Raw genomic sequence first — 18,445 nt, forward strand, 5'->3', positions numbered from 1 at the left:
AGTGGCTGACAGGGATCTGGAATTTGCATGTTCTCCCCATGTCTGCGTGGGTTTCCTCTAGGTGCTCCGGTTTCCACCACAGTCCAAAGACATACAGGTTAGGTTAATTGTTGGCTCTAAATTGACCGTAGGTGTGAATGTGAGTGTGAATGGTTGTGTGTCTCTGTGTGTCAGCCCTGTTATGACCTGGCGACTTGTCCAGGGTGTATCCCGCCTCTCGCCCATAGTCAGCTGGGACAGGCTTCAGCTTGCCCGTGACCCTGCACAGGATAAGCGGTTACAGATAATGAATGCAGTGCTGTAGTCGAATCACTAAACCTCGAGTCCAAGTCCAGTCTTGAGTCCCCAATGTTCAAGTCCAAGTCATTAAAAAAAATTTTGAGTCGAGTCCATGTTGAGTCCAGTATTGATCCGAGTTGAGTCCACTATTGATCCAAGTCGAGTCCGAGAACAAGACTCCAACCGCACCATTTGACAGTGGCTGTTTCAGCGCCATTAATATTAGTTTGTTCCTGAACGTGACGTATGAACAGGTCAATGTGCATTCTCTTTATGAGGGAAGTGTGAAGTATTCTGTCAAAGATGGTTGGGAGATGGATGTCAGGCCATCCTTAAAAAAAATCCGTTTCCTGTCCACCGGGTGAGCAAAAAAATTTTCAGTAGGGAGGGAGGGATTTTTTTTTTTTATTATATGGATGGATAAGAAATCGCAATGCTGTGTTTGCTTTTTCTTTCAGTACTTTTTTATTACAAAAGCAGACACATTTAATAAAATATGACAGTTTAATCAACTGAAACTTGTACAAAAACTTTGTTAGCATTTTAAATGCTGACTGCAACATTTGCAAAACTTTTACAAAGGTACTTAAAATGTCCGACACACGGACTTTTTGTAGTTCTAAATCGACCGTTAGGCCTAGTTCGGATGAAATTACACTATTAAAATGATCACTGAATGATTTGTTTTTCTGAATCTTTACTATTTTGTTGTTCGCTAGAATACCATTTTGCGATTTCACACTTAAGCAAATGTTTGAAAACTCCGGATCTCCTTCCTTCATGGTGGCTGCCATTTTTTTGTGCCACACGGCGCATGCGCAGAGCTGATTCAATTCTATATTCTGCACAGAATGCAGGGCTTTCCACAAGCGCCGGCTGCCGGCCATACAGCCGACTACACAATTAAGTCCAGCTGGCTACTTTAATGACTATTATTTTTGTAGGGCTCTAAATATTAATTTTCGATTTTAATAAAATTAAATGTTTATCTAACGGACTGACAATAATGTCAAACTGAACTGCACTCATTTAAGTTGCGATTTGCGCTGTTTGTACCGATAATAACCACAAATTCCCCGCCGACTTCGTTGATCAAGGGAGAGTAACTCATCCGCGGCCCCGACATGCGGTGTGTGCGCGCGCGCACTCGGCGGAGGCAGTAGTGTGTCGGGGCCGTTGGAGGCGACATCGGAGGGAACAGAAGCAGAGATAACGCTTATTTTGTCTCTGGTAAACCAGTCTTCTCTCGTTCAATTACGTGCTGGCATCAAAAGACACCGTTGGTTGTAAATGAAACCAAACTGAGTCGTTGGAGTGTATTTTCATACACAAATGGAGAAATGTTCGCTGAGTGTTTAATTGTGTAGCCACCATTGCAGACCGGTGTCCTTGTTAATTCATAGCATGCTCAGCTGCGTGAATGTGCAGGGCTCCAGAGTGTGACCAATTTGGTCGCACGTGCGCCTTAATTTCGGAGTGGTGCGCCTTAAAAAAATCTTTGGTCGCACCGGTGCGACCAGCTGTCTGAGGGAGAGGTGGGCGTGGGGGACGCGAGACTAACCTTTCCATTTTACCCCGCAAATGGGTAATGCTTGTAAGCTGCAAATATATCATAGCCACCACATCCGTAGATCAAAACATCAACATTCGGCCGCTTGAGTAGGCTACCTGCCTTTAAAACAATGGGATCGAACGTTGCCAGACCTAACTGTTTACAGCGGTGCGCGCAGACTGTTCTGCATACTGCATAGTGCAGTGGTGCACAGGCTACGCTCGGCTTTGCTGTGATTCAGCAACAAACCGACTGATACAATTAGACAGCGACATCGTTGAGTAAATGGAAGCTCGAGATAATAAAGCATCATTAAATGTTACGAGTCACGAAGCACCACGGCATCCCACACTAACCTTGTCCAGCTCCAATGCTATGCTAGTCTCTTTCCATCAACCACAAAAAGAACACAACCATAAAGTATTCCCAAGCCGTAATTGTGTATAATTTCAAAACAAAGGTTTCAGTATCCAGTCGAAATGGGGGCCTGTCAAAGCATTGTACGTCATTTGTTCGACCGCGGGAATTCGACCGCGGGAGTTCTCTGACTGGGATAGCTGAACACATTTCATTCATGTAGCTAAATGTTAGTCATGAACTAGTACAATGAAACGAACTATAGATAGTTTTTTTGTTCCTAGTGCAAGGGCCTCTGTGTCCGTGGAGGGACAGAAAGACAAAGATGACGAGACCACAGCAGAGACAGCAGAAACGGTAAATGAACCCGAGCTAAAGAAAAAGACGTACACGTTTCGAAGAGAATGGCTTAGTCAGTTTCCTTGGCTGAGGCATAGTAAAGAGGAGAACGTTATGTTCTGCATGTATTGCAAGGAGTGCGGAAAGACCATGGCAGGCAATACTTCTTTTGTTACCGGGTGCAGTACATTTCGAATTGAGACACTTAAAAAACACAGTGCATCCGCGAAACATATATCATGCCAGGATAAATGCACTGCGCAAGTTTCACCCCTTCCCGATGCTTTTCAGCGCCAGACAGCTGCTAATAGGTCAGCTGAAGAGGCCGAGATGATTGCCAAATTTAACATCGCATATAACATAGCCAGAGAGGAACTCCCGTTCACTAAGTTTCGTTCAGAAGTTATCCTTCACAAAAAAAATGGGCTGGCTATAAACCCAACATATAGCAACGACATGGCCTGCGCCCAGTTTATAGGGGTTATAGCAGACACCCTAAAAGGGAAAACGAGTGTGGAGATAGCGAGCAGCCAATATATGTCACTTCTCATTGACGGAGACACGGATGTTTCCTCGAGAGAGTGCGTCATCGTCTTTGGACGTTGCTTGCGGAGAGGGAAGCCTGTCAACCTGTTGATCGGTCACGTCGAAGTTGAACATGGACATGCGCAAGGTAAGATGCTCCCTCTAGTGGTCGTCATAATAATATAGCTAATAATCATTTTTTCATCGCAAACTCGGTATATTTACAATCAGCAATATTCTGCAACATTATATTTATCATTATAGTTATATAATAGTATAATTATTATTGTGGTGTAATATTCTACTTAAATAGGATATATTGAAAAATCAAAAGTGGATTGCATTATATTAAAAATATTGATTTCATAGACCCTAGTCATTTTTTGCCTTTATAATTTCTTCATAGGACTTTATGCAGCCTCAAAGCAGGCATTTGAAGCTCTTGGGGAGCAGTGCTGTGACTGGCTACATAAGACAGTTGCCCTGGGTGCGGATGGTGCGGCAGTAAATCTGGGAAGCAAAGGCGGCGTCATAGCCCTGATGCAGAGGGAGGCAGGGGACCACATTATCCCTTTCCACTGCATGCCTCACAGGTGAGACCAGCTTTCTCTTCAAATTAGAACTTACCCAAGGGTCATATTACTGAATTGAATTGATATGGCTACATGTGAAATTGTGCTTCTTTTCAGATTGGAATTGGCAATGTTGTCTGTGCAAAGGGAAAATCCGCTAATCGGCCAGTTGTATGACCTTCTGCATCTGATTTGGAAAACCTACCATTTCAGCCCAAAATCAATGAGGGAGCTGAGGGCCATTGGAGCTGACTTGGGGATAAGCCCTTTGATGCCCAGTGGAGTGAAGGGGACAAGGTGGCTCCCACATGTGTCTAGAGCACTGGAAACATTTCTGAAGCCAGGGCAATTCACTGCTGTATACTACCATATGGACCATTTGGCCGGGAGTGCTACCAATGCAGACATTGCAGGCCGGGCTGCAAAGGCCAGTACATATTGTCACTAAATTAGTTTAGTTTATACCCTTGAATTCGTTTAATGAAACTAGCTAATCTGTATTATACTATGTGACTATTGTTTTACGATACAGGTCAAGAAGTCAATGGAGGATCCCACTTTTGTGGCCTTTTGTGGCCTTTTGCCATTTTATCACTGATATATTCAGTGGAATTAGCCATTTCAGCCTCTTACTTCAAAAAGACGAGGTCATCCTACCACAAGTAAGAGATATAAGTAAACCTGAGCTGGAGATGTGTTTCTGGACATTAGCTGTGTTATTAATACCTTAATGTTAAATGTAAACAGGCAGTGTGCGGCCTTGACAAGCTGCTGATGACAACAGAGGCAATGCTTGCAAGGCCTAAGCCGGGCGGAAGACTAGCAGAGTTCTTGGCTGACCTGACACAGCAGAAGAGGCAGCGGCAGCATACACAGGAAACAACATACACATTCCAGGTATACAGATGGTTTTGTCTAGCACTTACACAGTGAACAGTGTATTTGTACAAACATTTCCAACATTTAAAACATCTGGTTTGCAACACAGACAATACCGCTCAAAGGTGAGGCATCCGAGCTGACGGGTGGACTTGCTGGCACCAAATTAAAAAAAGCAATGGGTGCAACAATTGTGTCAACGTTGAACCACCTGAAGGCCAGATTTAGCAGCATCCTAGGCAAGTGTAGTTACCACATCCTCTACAAAACTGCTGTTAATTATGCACATTGTGCATTTACTAAAATGTAGCTTTTCTTACAGTAGGGGAGCATTCCCTGGTGAGCACAACACAGGCTGTCAAGGCCTTTAATATTTTTAACCACGAATGCTGGCCTGAAATGAGAGAAGACCTTGTAGACTATGGTGCAGAGGATCTGGACTTTCTGCTCAATCACTTCTCCATAGTTCTTCAAAGGTAGATAGTGAATTACTTCGACAATGTAATATGTCTGATAATAGGTATGCTGTGAATGTGAACTGATTATCTGTGTAATTATTTTCAGAAATTCTGTTGACATAAACCAAGCCAAGGGGGAATTTCAAGGTCTCAAATTGCTGATTTCACAACTCTTCATGGACAAGACCTACCTCAGCCTTTGGGAGATGATACTAACAAGGGAGCCCTACTGCACTGATTTCAAGGTACATTTTAAATATATATATATATATATATATATATATATATATATATATATATATAAAATTAAAGTTTGTGTCAGTTTGCTATATTAACATTGCTGAATTTAACTTCTTGGATGCATTTCCCAGAACGTCCTACACCTTGTTCAAATTATGCTGGTCCTCCCAGTCTCAGCTGCAGTGTGCGAGAGGGGGTTCTCCACGCAAAAAAGAATAAAATCTGATGCACGGGCATCCCTTCATCCATCCACAGTTGGAGACTTAATAAGAATTCGTGTAGAGGGGCCAAGTCTGGAGGACTTTGACGCGAGGGAGAGTGTGGCAGCCTGGTTCAGCCAAGGCCAAAGGGCAAGAAAGCCACATTACAAGAGTTGGTCATCTGAGGCTTGAACACACACACGCACACACTTGGAGTAAAAGGTAATGTTCTTATCGATTACCATGTTTTGTTCTGTTTTACATATGCATTTGCATTGTATGCTGACATACAGCATGTCTATGACTATTAGAGAGGAGTGTTAACCTTGTCTTGTTGTTTTATTTGTGCTGTCTTAATGACGACTGTTTGTTTGCCAAATGATTTTCAAGTTATTTGTTCTCATTGTATTTTACAGAAATAAAAAAATATCTGTGAAACGCCGATGTTAAATGTCATATGTGATAGAGTTGAAAAAAAAATTGGTGCACCTAACTTTTGGGCTGGTGCACCTAAAAAAAAAAGTTAGGCGCACCAGTGCAACCAGTGCAAAAAGTTAGTCTGGAGCCCTGATGTGTCATGCACCGAAAATAAGAGCTTTACAAGCCAGGAACGCCTCATGATGCAATACGCAAGAAAAGAAAGAAGATTTACTGCCATTTTACTTTGTATTTGAGTAAACTGAATAAATAAATGGTCTATGGAAAATACATTTAATCCTGGGAACTGCGTGCACAGGAGTTTATTTTGTGTTTACCCCCCCGGCTGGCTACTCATTTGTCATGGCTGGCTAGTATGAGCCTTAGTGGAAAGCCCTGGGAATGTGTAAATGTCAAGTTCGATTTTAGATTTACGAACCCGAAAAAAATGTAGAAAAACCGGGGTTAAAAAAAAAATTTCAACTGCACAAACGGCACTCACCCGGCCGGTGGACCGGAAACAGAACATTTTTTAATAATGGCCTCAGTGCAGAAGGTGTGTTTATTAATACAAGTGAAGACAGGTAAACAAACGAGAATGGCAGGCAAAATCATAAAACGGTGAAACAGGCAGTAAGTCAACTGAGGCACAAACAGGCTGGCGTAGACTAGGCAGACTCAAAGACGAGAAACAGGAAATCATGGCTCAGGAACCCAAACAAGGAAATGAGGCTCAGTAATGTGTCGGCAACACAACTCAATACTTTGCAAAATAAGTGTGTTTTGACAGTTTTTATATAGGCGTGCTGATTGCGCCTTAATCCTGTGCAGGTGCGAGTCGTTTACGGCGCATGCGAGAGTCCGCTTGGCGTTCGTGCTGTCCAGAGCGTGTCCGAGAGTCTATTTGATGCATGCGCCAAGGCACGCAGGTGTGACACTCTTGCACGAAATTAGTACCAAATTAATGCAGATATAAATATTTTATGCCAAATTATTATGGCATGTTACAAAAAATAAAGAAAAAAAATCTGAGTCCTCGTCTCCAATTTACAAATCCTAATGCAGTTAACACACGAGTCCGAATCCAAGTCCAAGTCATCAGTGCTCAAGTCCAAGTCGAGTCACGAGTCCTTAAAATTAAGGCACGAGTTGGGCTCAAGTCCGAGTCCTGGACTCGAGTACTACAAGCCTGAATGGATATCCATTCATTCAGGATGGACAATCTCGTTGCTAAACTAATTAAGGGTTTCAGGCAAAACAAAAGTGGATGTTTCACAGTATGTAAGTATTTTTGAACTGTGTAGGCATTTTCCACCTCTTGGACATGACTGACTAGAATATACAGTATATCCTTAATTTGAACAACATACAGGAAGACAGAAGGGTCTTAGCTACAGTAGTTACTCAAGCTGAAAAAGTCATCTAGCTAGAGTGTGAGTGAGAGCTTTAACGTTTGCTCAATAAATTCCTTGTTTAACTAGTTGTTTCAACTTTCACTGATCTCTTGTCAAGTTAACAGGATTATGAGTTTTCCTTTATGGAGAAAGATAAATGTGTAGTTCCTTTCAGGAACTAAACTAAAAATTATTTCTATTTTATACCTTTTGGAATGATTATACAGTCACAATTTTAACCACAAATTTCCTGACAGATTCGAAATAGATTAGAAGTCCAGTTTGGTGGTTAGTTGCTGTGGGTGTCTCTCATGAACACCCATTAAGTGTGAGCATTTCACCGGCATGATTTAGGTGCAGAAACAAACTAAAAAAGAATCATGGCCAGCAAGACAGCTTTACCTCTAACTGTTAAAGCACTTACACTGGAAACTCCTTACACGAATGGAAAATAAACCTCTATATATCTATATAGAGCAGGGTTTTGGAATTTTGACATTTTGCAGTCTTATCCAGAAGTGAGGTGAAGAATATACAATACTCTTACTATATACTGCGATAAGTTTACGTACAAATTATGTATCCTACTGGGAAGAGTTTCCATGGTAACTTTGGTGTCTGAAGGGAATATCAGGCACAGTTTCAGACATTTTGGAATTTATGTGTGTATTTTTGTCATAAGGCATGCACACCCACTCACACACAGACACACACCCAGGCCATTCTGTATGGTGGAGAAAAACAAGCACAGGACAAGGAGAGAACATGATGTGGAAATGTGATAATGTGTAGTTAAAGGAATAGAAACTAAAAATAATTCAAATTAAGGTCAGAGAAAGTGGGCAACATTGCAAATGGGCTTAACACGAAGTGACCACAAAGCACTATGCAAAAGAAATGTGCACATTTCTGAGGGCATCAAGTAGCCTCAATGTTTAGCAATCTAACATTATTCTCATTACTCATTAACACAGGGGCGTCAAACAGACAGGCCACGGTCCGGCACTGGTCTGAAAAACAAAAAACAGCTTATTTCACTATGGGGGTAAAATAGAACAATCACAAAATGTGCAACTGACATAAATCTTCATTAGTGACCTAATATTTTAGCAATCCTGCTGCTTTCCAAAGGTTTCATAGAAAAGGGGGTCAATACTTATACTATCACAACTTTGATATTTTTATATTAAAAGTAGTCTTAGGTGCTGAAGTGGCTATCTTCACTGTTCAGACCTTATTATTATTATCATTATTATTATTATTATTATTATTATAATACCTTTTCTAGGACATGTGACTTGCATTTTGTCTATTTAACCCAGAAAGAGTAGTGTTCTACTTTCTGAGACCCTGTTATCAAAGGCATCAAAACTATGCCCTGGAATTTGGAGCACAGATGTCTTTTCAAGTCAGAATCACACGTAGCAGCTTCAGAAACTGCTCAGTGTTATTTTTAGCTTCAACTTCTTTAATCAGCATGTCAGTCTATTTCCACTATGATTACTGATTTTCTACATTACACAAATTGCTGTTTGATTGCCCCGTTAGTGTTGCTAGCTAACTAAGGCTACATCCACACGACAACGGCAACGAGATTTAAAAAAATATATATCGCGTCCACATGGGCAACGGATCAGTAAAATATCAGGTACATATGGCAACGCAACGCTTGCTGAAAACGATGCAATACACATGCCACACCTCTAGGTGCGCTGTAAGACGGTCCCATCGGAGACACCAGAACAATAGAAGAAGTAAGGATGCATGCGCATAAACTATTATGCGCGAGACTTCATATTAGCCACAAAGTCAGAAAAATCTGTTCGTAAAATTACGTTATAATGACCAAATACAATGAAAAGTATTTTTCCAGTCTCACCTGTGAAAGGTAATCCCATGTGATCTCGTTTGGACGGCAAACCTGTTGGTACAGTTAAACGCAGCACATGAATGAGGCATCTTTATTCTCCGCTTTGCCCCATCCAATATGGCGGCGAGGATGACATATGATTCTACGCGGAAGGCGGCGTCTTTAATGGTCCGGAATAAATTGAATGCTACACGTTGATGGATTAATTTGTTCTTTTACGCCCTTTTTGAGGAATGTATTGTAGGACTTAAACCAACATCTGAAGAGGTGAGATCGCTCCTTTTTTTCCCTATTTTTGCTGGCGGGATTGACTCTGCCCTAAGGGCTATTCTCTCTCTCTCTCTCTCTCTCTCACTTTGCACCATTACACAATAAATATTCACAGTGAAAATATTTTGTAAGCGCGTTTCATGAACCAAGTTATAGGATTTGTTGACAACTCGCATCGAGTTCGTTACACTTCTACCCGGCGTGAAGCACATGTGGTTGTGATGTCATCATAAACAAATCCGTTCTACTCATCCAGACGACTTCGCAACGGCGCCATTGCCAGATTTTTCCACTCTGGAACCCGTTCTCAAAAGATTTCATTTTGGGGCACCCAAAACGCCGGTGCCGTGTGGACGCCAGGCCGAAACGATAAACAATTTTATCAGATTCACCTGAATCCGTTGCCGTGTGGACAGGGCCTAAGGCAGCAGCGCTTTAGCACTTTGGTCTGGTCATCTCTATGACCTTTTACACCCTCAGTTCAAACAATTCAGCTTCCAAAGCTTCAATTTCCATGCTAATACCACAGACAACACTAATGTGCTGATCTCTACATATCTGAGTCAAGTCTCAGATCTTTGTCATCTGGTTTGTTGTCTGTCCCCAAATTTAAACTATCCACCATGGGTTCCAGGGCAGTTAGGGTTGCAGCCCCCAAACTGTGGTATTCTCTTCCTCAGAGCCTTTGGGGTTGGGATTATGCATCTCTTCCAAAATTCAAGACTCATCTTATCTCACCTTATCTCTTCTCTCTCTGCTGTTCCTCCTACAATGATAAGACCTCTTGAACGACAATTGTGCTAAAAAACTTGAACTGTGGTGACCATTTTATGTCAGGTAAATTATAATTTAGTAAGTTTATTATTTATTTGATGCAGCAGGCTTGGACGGGCAATTCTTTAAGGATGTAAGAGATGAATCTAACTTTGCAGGAGATGTGTTTTGGAAGGAGTGGATTGGAGAGGGAGGGGGGGCATACGCCAAAATGATTTTAGTACATGGCTACTTGGAATTGTGACTTGATTGTATTGCAGATCCAGAGATATACCTGCTGTTTTTTAATTAATCAGGTTTGAAAAAATTAAACAAAATAAATTGTTATGTGGGATTGAGCTGAAGAGTTTATGGTATAAATTTAGATTTAATAGCAGGTCCTTGCTTTTCGCTCGTGACACGAATGTGGTGAAAAGCAAGCTGGGCGAATCCTGTTGGATTTTAACAGGGGGCAGGAACTTCGTACATTTACATAATGACATACTGTATTCCTGGACTGCACTGTAGACTACATGTAAAGGGTGTGCACCATCCTTTTATGTTTATGCTATCGTTAACACGCATGTTCACAAGCCAAAATGATAAGATGCTGCAACAGGCTTACACGTGTCGGCTGTCCTGTGCTACTGCTCATATTCATTAAAGGAATACTCCAGAGTGAAATGCTTTCTAGGTCTATTTTTGCATTATTGGGAGTGCATACGTTGAGTTGCTACCACAATCACGTCAATTGGATGTGTTTTGAGAAAATTCGTTTTTTGCGATTTCAACAGGAAAGCGCTAACACGGCAGTGCGCGGGGCATGTCTTTTTGCCGATACAAAATGCTAGTTTTAAAACCATTGCAAAGCTCAAAACAACATGACAGTTCTGTGAAAGTGAGTAGAGGGTTCCTACAAACAAAATGAAGTGTCCCTAGCTCTGCAAGTGCACGGACAGAGTGTGTAGAGAGTAAATACAAAGCCAGTGACGGACTTTCCCCTGAAGATGGCGTCTGGAGAAGAACAACTTCAGGTAAGGTCACTGGCTTTGTATTTACTCTTCTACACACTCTGTCCGTGCACTTGCAGAGCTAGGGACACTTCGTTTTGTTTGTAGGAACCCTCTACTCACTTCCACAGAACTGTCATGTTGTTTTGAGCTTTGCAATGGTTTTAAAACTAGCATTTTGTATCGGCAAAAAGACATGCCCCGCGCACTGCCGTGTTAACGCTTTCCGGTTGAAATCGCAAAAAACAAATTTTCTCAAAACACATCCGATTGACGTGATTGTGGTAGCAACTCAACGTATGCACTCCCAATAATGCGAAAATAGACCTAGAAAGCATTTCACGCTGGAGTATTCCTTTAATAGGGTATCCCTGTACTTACTATACCCTGTGTATACATGGTACACATGCTGTTTTGGGGGTGAGCCTCACTTTAATTTTTATGACAGCGGCTGAACAGGTCTGTGAGAGATGTTGATTTTTGCAATGGCTCTGAAGAAAATCTGCTTCCATCATCAAAAAAATGTACGTATTTATTCTTGAATTTATACTTATCAACATTTATAATATTTCCTTCACATCACAATATATTATCTTGCTATTCTTGGGTCTTAGAATTGTAGGCCATTCAAAATGTGGTAACCTACCCAGGTCCGCGGTCAGAGAAAGACACTGCACTGGCACTGGCGGATTCGGAAGTATCGAAAAGCCTATTATAGGCTAGGCCTGTACCAGTACTATAATAGATCTATTACTATATCATATAGGGGCCTAGTAACACTCATGTCTATAACTTGTAAGCGTAAGTATAATTATACTTTGTGCAACAGATACTGACAGGGTCGGGCCAGGGAAGGGAATGCATTAAATTGAATGTCCATTGAATGTGCCCTGAGCAGGAGCTCAGACTGCAGTTGCTAAAATAGTAATAATTCATTGATATAAGGTGTTTTGTGGTCAGTGTACTACACTATAGCATGTCATGTGGTAATGCATTTTATGACAATGCAATTTTCATAAATATTACCATATATCAGTTCTACATGCAAGTCTGACAATATCATTTTCACTGACTAATAAAATGGTTTTGAAAGTTCCTACTTTTAAAACATTTTTGATATGGTAATTTTCTTTAAGAAATTTAATTTACAACATGTGTCTGACAGCTCAAAATGCATCTTCGGGCATTTAAAAACTGCAGAGTTTCTGGGAGCCTCTGGCAGCCCCCGGACCCCTGGCCTTACTGGGTTGACCCCCCCCCCCATTTTCCTGGATCCACCCTTGTTTGGCGTGACATCATCAGGTTCAAAGAAGTCAATATCCTTATTTCTGGTGTAAGAAACATGCATAACAGCAGCTGGTATAAAACAAAATGCTTCTTTATCGATGACAGTCAAGGAATTTCAGCATTTTGCACCAGCTTCTGTCACCCAAAGGAGGGAAACAACATGACTGCAACTTTCTCTGAGACCTGCCATACAATCACAGCGTGCTGCCAAAATCTTTCTCTTTTCCTCGCACATAACCCATGGTGTCAATGGTTTTTCTGATATTCTTTGAGAATCGTTTACTTGGAAAAACAATTCTGATTTACATTTACAAATAAAGACTTTACTTGGCTCAGATTTTGCACATCAAGTTAGAACAACACTGTGTCATGTAACGCCACATTTACTTTTGCAATCAGCAATCGTTTCTCACCAAAAACTTTGCAAATGACTTCTTTTACCCATCCATTTGCAAAGTTTTCATAGCATTTTAAGCTTTTGTAGTTCATGAGGCAAGCTTGTGTATAACTACTGTCTTTAAAAAGCAAATACATCCCAATGTGGATGTAAGTCCTCCTTGGCCATATTATCTTAGAAGTCATTCCTTGGTATTTCATATGGATCCTGTCCAGAAATAAACAACAATTTCTCCAAATATTGCTCTTTTGATTCTCATCTCATTATCTCTAGCTGCTTTATCCTGTTCTACAGGGTCTCAGGCAAGCTGGAGCCTATCCCAGCTAACTACAGGCGAAAGGCGGGGTACACCCTGGACAAGTCGCCAGGTCTTCACAGGGCTGACACACAACCATTCACACTCACATTCACACCTACGGTCAATTTAGAGTCACCAGTTAACCTAACCTGCATGTCTTTGGACTGTGGGGGAAACTGGAGCACCCGGGGGAAACCCACGCGGACACGGGGAGAACATGCAAACTCCACACAGAAAGGCCCTCGCCGGCCACAGGGCTCGAACCCGGACCTTCTTGCTGTGAGGCGACAGCGCTAACCACTACACCACCGTGCTGCCCCTCTTTTGATTCTATCTTATCAAAATATCTGGGTAATAAGTCCTTATTAGCCATATGTTTAAAAAAACCAAACAAACATAGAAGTTAGACCCTCAGTAAACAGAAAGACAATGAAGCCGACACACTTGTCCTCTGAGTTCGTCCTTAATGATGGTTGTCAACATAGACGTCGCCAGACCCATTTTAGGGTAGCTCCAGCCACCCTATCTTATGGCAAAGCCACCCTATATTTTTTGACCTTTTTTAAATTTTTTTTTTTCCCCAAAAAAAACAAAGGCAGTAAAGCACTGGACATGAGCCATCAAGAACGCAAGTTAATCCGAACAACAGTTTCTGCTTGCTTATTTGTTGTTTAATGCAATATTATTAATATCGTTATGATTCCTCCTCATTGGCTCTGTGTCAAGCGTCACGTCGAGTGGTAGGCTAGTAGGACTTAAAAAACTACGCGGGCATTCTGCAGCAGGCGCGGTGCGGGCTTCCATTGAGTTGGGTTTGCAGAGAGTCAGAATTCTATGCTTTCATTTGCAGACACACACGGTGAGATTGTAATTTGATGTCAGTGGTTTGCATTTGCTTAACTTTACCTAGGCTATATTGAGTCTTCTGTAGAATGTTTACATGATGATTTGTGAAGCACTTGCCCTCTTCAGTTTGCGCAGGAATGCATGACACCTACCGTTGTTTTTTTTTTTTTTTCACATTTTTGTAGTTTAGCTGGTGAAGTTGCTTCAGCAAGCAATTAAATGATGAAAGCAATTTTAAAATAGAATAGAAATGGTGGGAAGTGTGTCCCCAAGGTGTGATGCTCTTGAAATAATGAATTGATTGAAAGCCTTATGGTGATGATACACGGGGCAACTTTTTGGGCAATGTTGCCGAGTTGCTGGGCAATTGCGTTTTGACTCTTTTCTATTGAGATTGGGCAACATTGCTTCTTTCTGAATGGTTTTGATAATCTCTGGCAACTTTTTGAGATAAGCCAATCAGAACGCGAGTATCGAGTCATGTGACCTCCGGTGAGGTTCGGATCAGAAATTTCAAACAAATATGGCGGCCGCTCAGTGTCAGTGGAGTGAAGAGATGGAGAGACTCCTCATCTGTTTTTACGCCGGTAAGTTGTTATTTTAATATTCTATATGGAGGAATTTACCTCACCAAAGCTCTAAAAAACAACAGACAGCTTGATTAAATGGTCACAGCAAAAATTAAGACATCGTTTTTTTTTTTTAGCTAACTGTAAGCTGCCGTTGCTAACTGTTGTTGCCCTGAAAAGTTGCCCTGTGTCTCACCTAGTTGCCCGTTGCCAGCAACTTTGCTCGGCAACATTGCCCAAAAAGTTGCCCTGTGTATCATCACCATTAGTAGGTGCTCTGAAAAATGTTCGGCGCGCGCTGCGCGCGCACAATACCTTTTCTCCTCTGGGTGCTAAGCTACCCCTGTCTCTCAAACCTAGTGACGTCCCTGGTTGTCAAGGAGGGTGAAATTGGTCTATATCTTGTAAACTGTCAACCAAACCGAAATTTTCTTCTAAACTCTCTGTAAGAAACAACCTTTTCATGATCATTTTTCTTCAATTGTGTGTCTTTCTTGGTGGAACAGGTTTTGCTATGCAAATAACCACGACGACAGCTTGAAAATGCAAATGAGCATGCGACGTCATGCGGAGGCATGCTCATTTGCCTGCGCATTACTTCCCCCTGAAATGAGTTTCAACGCTGACAACAACGATCTCATTCACTGATTCAGCCAGACACACCTGATCTAAACACAGCCACAGCGAAGAAAAAGGAGCTTTAAATGCTTTTAAAATGCCTCCGTGTATTATATAAAGGGCTTGTGTTTGTAATTTCTCACCTGGGAAAAGTTTTAAATTCTGTCTGTAAAAGCAAAGCCATGAGATTTGTGTTTGTTCTCGAAAACATACCAGTATAATAACAGCTCAATGATCTGAATACAAACGCGTTTAGACACACTTCAGAGCTAATAATTATTTTTAAGTGTCTAAACATATTATGGTATTTCAATAAAGACCATTTTAATACACTTGGTTTGATCTTCATGAACAGTAAAGGTTGACTACTTTGTGTAAAATTATTATTACACTGATACACGAAGGTCAAAGCCAAGTCCAGTTAGCTGAGCTAGCTAACGTTTTTCCCTCCGTCAAACAGCGCCTGGGAAGCCTCCTCGTAGAAACGGTATGCAAAATTAATCTCTTTACCCTGTTCACTTCTTCAAGCTTCTCTCTCTGCTGCACTTTCAACAATCCAAACGCCTTTCCACCTGGAAAATAAACACAAACCCCGTTAAAAAAAAAAAAAATCCGTTAAACGCGTTTTCTTTGCTGTGCACTTGCTGCTCAGGAGGAAATAAAGAGCAGCGGGCTAACAGAGCCATAATGCAACGAACATTCCAGAGAAATCAGGCGCATGAGTGAAAAATACAGAGAATTAGCCATAGAAAATAAAATAAATAAATCAATAAAATGGATGAAATATATAATCAGACTAGGACTTACCTTGTACATTCTGATTAGACGGCATGATGGAGCAATTCCGTTACAGAGCGGAGAATTGGTGTAATCCCTGCTCTCTCTTGAGGAGGCGGAGGAGAATAAACGCAACTCACAGGAGTTCAGTTCAGTTCGGGGCGTTCGCCAATGAATCATTCTTTGTTTTTCAACGACTCCGTGTGTTGACTCGGAAGAATCGATTCTCAAACACAAGCTAATCAAATGTTTTGGGAAAGTTCTGTCATATTTTTCCTCCACGTTGTCGTTTTTGACTTGTAGAATGCTCATTACTAAAAACTAATGTGTTTCAGTAACAAAGTTACGTTATTATGGTCACATTAAACGTGGCTGCTGGTTATTTATCACATAAAGGGAAAATATTTTTTACCAGGAAATCATTAGCTGCACAGACAAACTTACTGTATCAAAACAAACAAAAACAAACAAACAAACAAACAAACAAACAAACAAACAAACAAACTGTGATTGTTATTTTCCATACAGAGTCAACTTTTAGACAATACAATATTTCTAGGTGCTAAATCAACTAAATTCTTATGTTCGATTCATTTCAAGAAGAATCGAATTCATAAAGTGAGTCGTAATCTCCATCACTAACTGTTCAGTAGGAATGGGACTTAATGAATAAATCAAACAAAAACTCCGAAGCGCGACCAATTTAAACGGGAATAGAATCTGTTAAATGATTCTAAACTATTCAGCAGCTATTGGACTTCTGGCTCCATCGTGCGGTCAGAAGAGGAATCGCAAGAAAATACAGGCCAAAAATCAAAATAAATTCCTAATATGGGTAAAATTCTTCAGCCATAGAGGGAAAGTTTTTAGCATCGTGTAAATTAAGGTCTTACGTCGATCAGATGTATATCCTGTATATGGATTTGCTGGGTAGGAATACCTAATAAATAAGCTGCAATCCTTTACCATTTCTGTTTATGATGGAAAGAGAGCACTCCCATCAGGACAGAATTACAGTATTTCATCACAGAATAAAGATGATCAGTCAGAAGAACTTTGACTTCCAGTGATCTTTTTCAAGTGACCCCAAACTAAATCAGCATATTGCCCTCTTCAGCATTACAGAACCATCTGTTTTTCCTTCCTTTTTTCACGTCTCTGTGTATATTGCACCTTGTCAAACTGTGACAAGTTTATAAAGTATACCAAGGTCTCAAATCGAGAAAGAGGGCAGAGAAAAGACAGATACACATTCCATGTAAATAAGTACTTTCCATTTATTCCCTGCAGGTAGACAGTGGCTAATTACCTCCCTAAATAATTGATTACTGAATGAATTATGCTGTTCTGCATTATTTAATGCTTGCATTATTTAATGCTAGTATTAATTATACTTTCATTTTCTTCACTCAGTTAGTGACTCAGGGCAGAAGTTAAAGATGCTTTGATTTTTAATTTTTTTTTCTTCACGTTTAAGAAGTTAAAATGATGTTTAGATGTTTCTTGTGCCACTTTGTATTAATATTTAGAGTTTAAATCTGAGGCTCATAAAGGTAAAAATGAAATAAATATATTGAATAATGGGTAGTGTAAAAAGAATAAAAATGGAGACCAGAAAAATTATGGAAGCGTACTGCTGCCACACCAGAAAAAAAAAAAATCAGTATCATGTAATAACGTGAAAAGTTTATTGTTACAACAGTACGTTATTACGTGAAACATTTCACATTATAACGTGATAATTTGGTTTCACGTTATAACGATCATTTATATTGTTACAATGTGAAACTTTTCACATTATAACGTGATAACTTTTAACTCCTGTTTGTATCTATGGTTTGAATGAGGTGTGCAGAGAATAAATTGGGTAATATGCATGGCTGATTTGCATGATTTAATCAAGTTCTATTTCATGCTTGGGTTGAGACATGGTGAGATTCAGCTGTTATTGAACAAGGTGGATGACATTTTAATACAACCCCGATTCCAAAAAAGTTGGGACAAAGTACAAATTGTAAATAAAAACGGAATGCAATGATATGGAAGTTTCAAAATTCCATATTTTATTCAGAATAGAACATAGATGACATATCAAATGTTTAAACTGAGAAAATGTATCATTTAAAGAGAAAAAATAGGTGATATTAAATTTCATGACAACACCACATCTCAAAAAAGTTGGGACAAGGCCATGTTTATCACTGTGAGACATCCCCTTTTCTCTTTACAACAGTCTGTAAACGTCTGGGGATTGAGGAAACAAGTTGCTCAAGTTTAGGGATAGGAATGTTAACCCATTCTTGTCTAATGTAGGATTCTAGTTGCTCAACTGTCTTAGGTCTTTTTTGTCGTATATTCCGTTTTATGATGCACCAAATGTTTTCTATGGGTGAAAGATCTGGACTGTAGGCTGGCCAGTTCAGTACCCGGACCCTTCTTCTACGCAGCTATGATGCTGTAATTGATGCGGTATGTGGTTTGGCATTGTCATGTTGGAAAATGCAAGGTCTTCCCTGAAAGAGACGTCGTCTGGATGGG

General features: G+C 40.5%; 2 protein-coding genes across 2 annotated transcripts in view; one reads left to right on the forward strand and one right to left on the reverse strand.

Annotated features, from left to right (window-relative positions):
• Nucleotides 1-16,044, reverse strand: part of aif1l (allograft inflammatory factor 1-like) — a 74,958-nt gene extending 58,914 nt beyond the window's left edge. Inside the window, exons 1-2 of the mRNA XM_060912771.1 lie at nucleotides 15,938-16,044; nucleotides 15,641-15,702 (exon numbers count right to left, since the gene is read on the reverse strand). Of these exons, the coding sequence (XP_060768754.1) occupies nucleotides 15,641-15,702; nucleotides 15,938-15,962 (87 nt within the window). The 5' untranslated portion in view covers nucleotides 15,963-16,044. The remainder of the gene's footprint in view (nucleotides 1-15,640; nucleotides 15,703-15,937) is intronic.
• On the forward strand, nucleotides 2,984-4,072 carry LOC132875392 (zinc finger protein 862-like). The gene is made up of 3 exons (XM_060912165.1): nucleotides 2,984-3,200; nucleotides 3,459-3,645; nucleotides 3,742-4,072. Exons 1-3 carry the CDS (start codon nucleotides 2,984-2,986, stop codon nucleotides 4,070-4,072), a joined length of 735 nt encoding a protein of 244 aa, XP_060768148.1.
• Nucleotides 16,045-18,445: the final 2,401 nt, after the last annotated feature.

Source organism: Neoarius graeffei, chromosome 28, assembly GCF_027579695.1.
Source record: "Neoarius graeffei isolate fNeoGra1 chromosome 28, fNeoGra1.pri, whole genome shotgun sequence".
NCBI classification, from domain to species: domain Eukaryota; kingdom Metazoa; phylum Chordata; class Actinopteri; order Siluriformes; family Ariidae; genus Neoarius; species Neoarius graeffei.

What these genes read in the sequence shown, in the direction of transcription:
- LOC132875392 (XM_060912165.1), top strand. Translation starts at nt 2,984, where the DNA reads ATGGCCTGCGCCCAGTTTATAGGGGTTATAGCAGACACCCTAAAAGGG. An exon ending in TGAACATGGACATGCGCAAG is followed by an intron (nt 3,201 to 3,458) that starts GTAAGATGCTCC and finishes ATTTCTTCATAG; the next exon opens with GACTTTATGCAGCCTCAAAG. An exon ending in TTCCACTGCATGCCTCACAG is followed by an intron (nt 3,646 to 3,741) that starts GTGAGACCAGCT and finishes GCTTCTTTTCAG; the next exon opens with ATTGGAATTGGCAATGTTGT.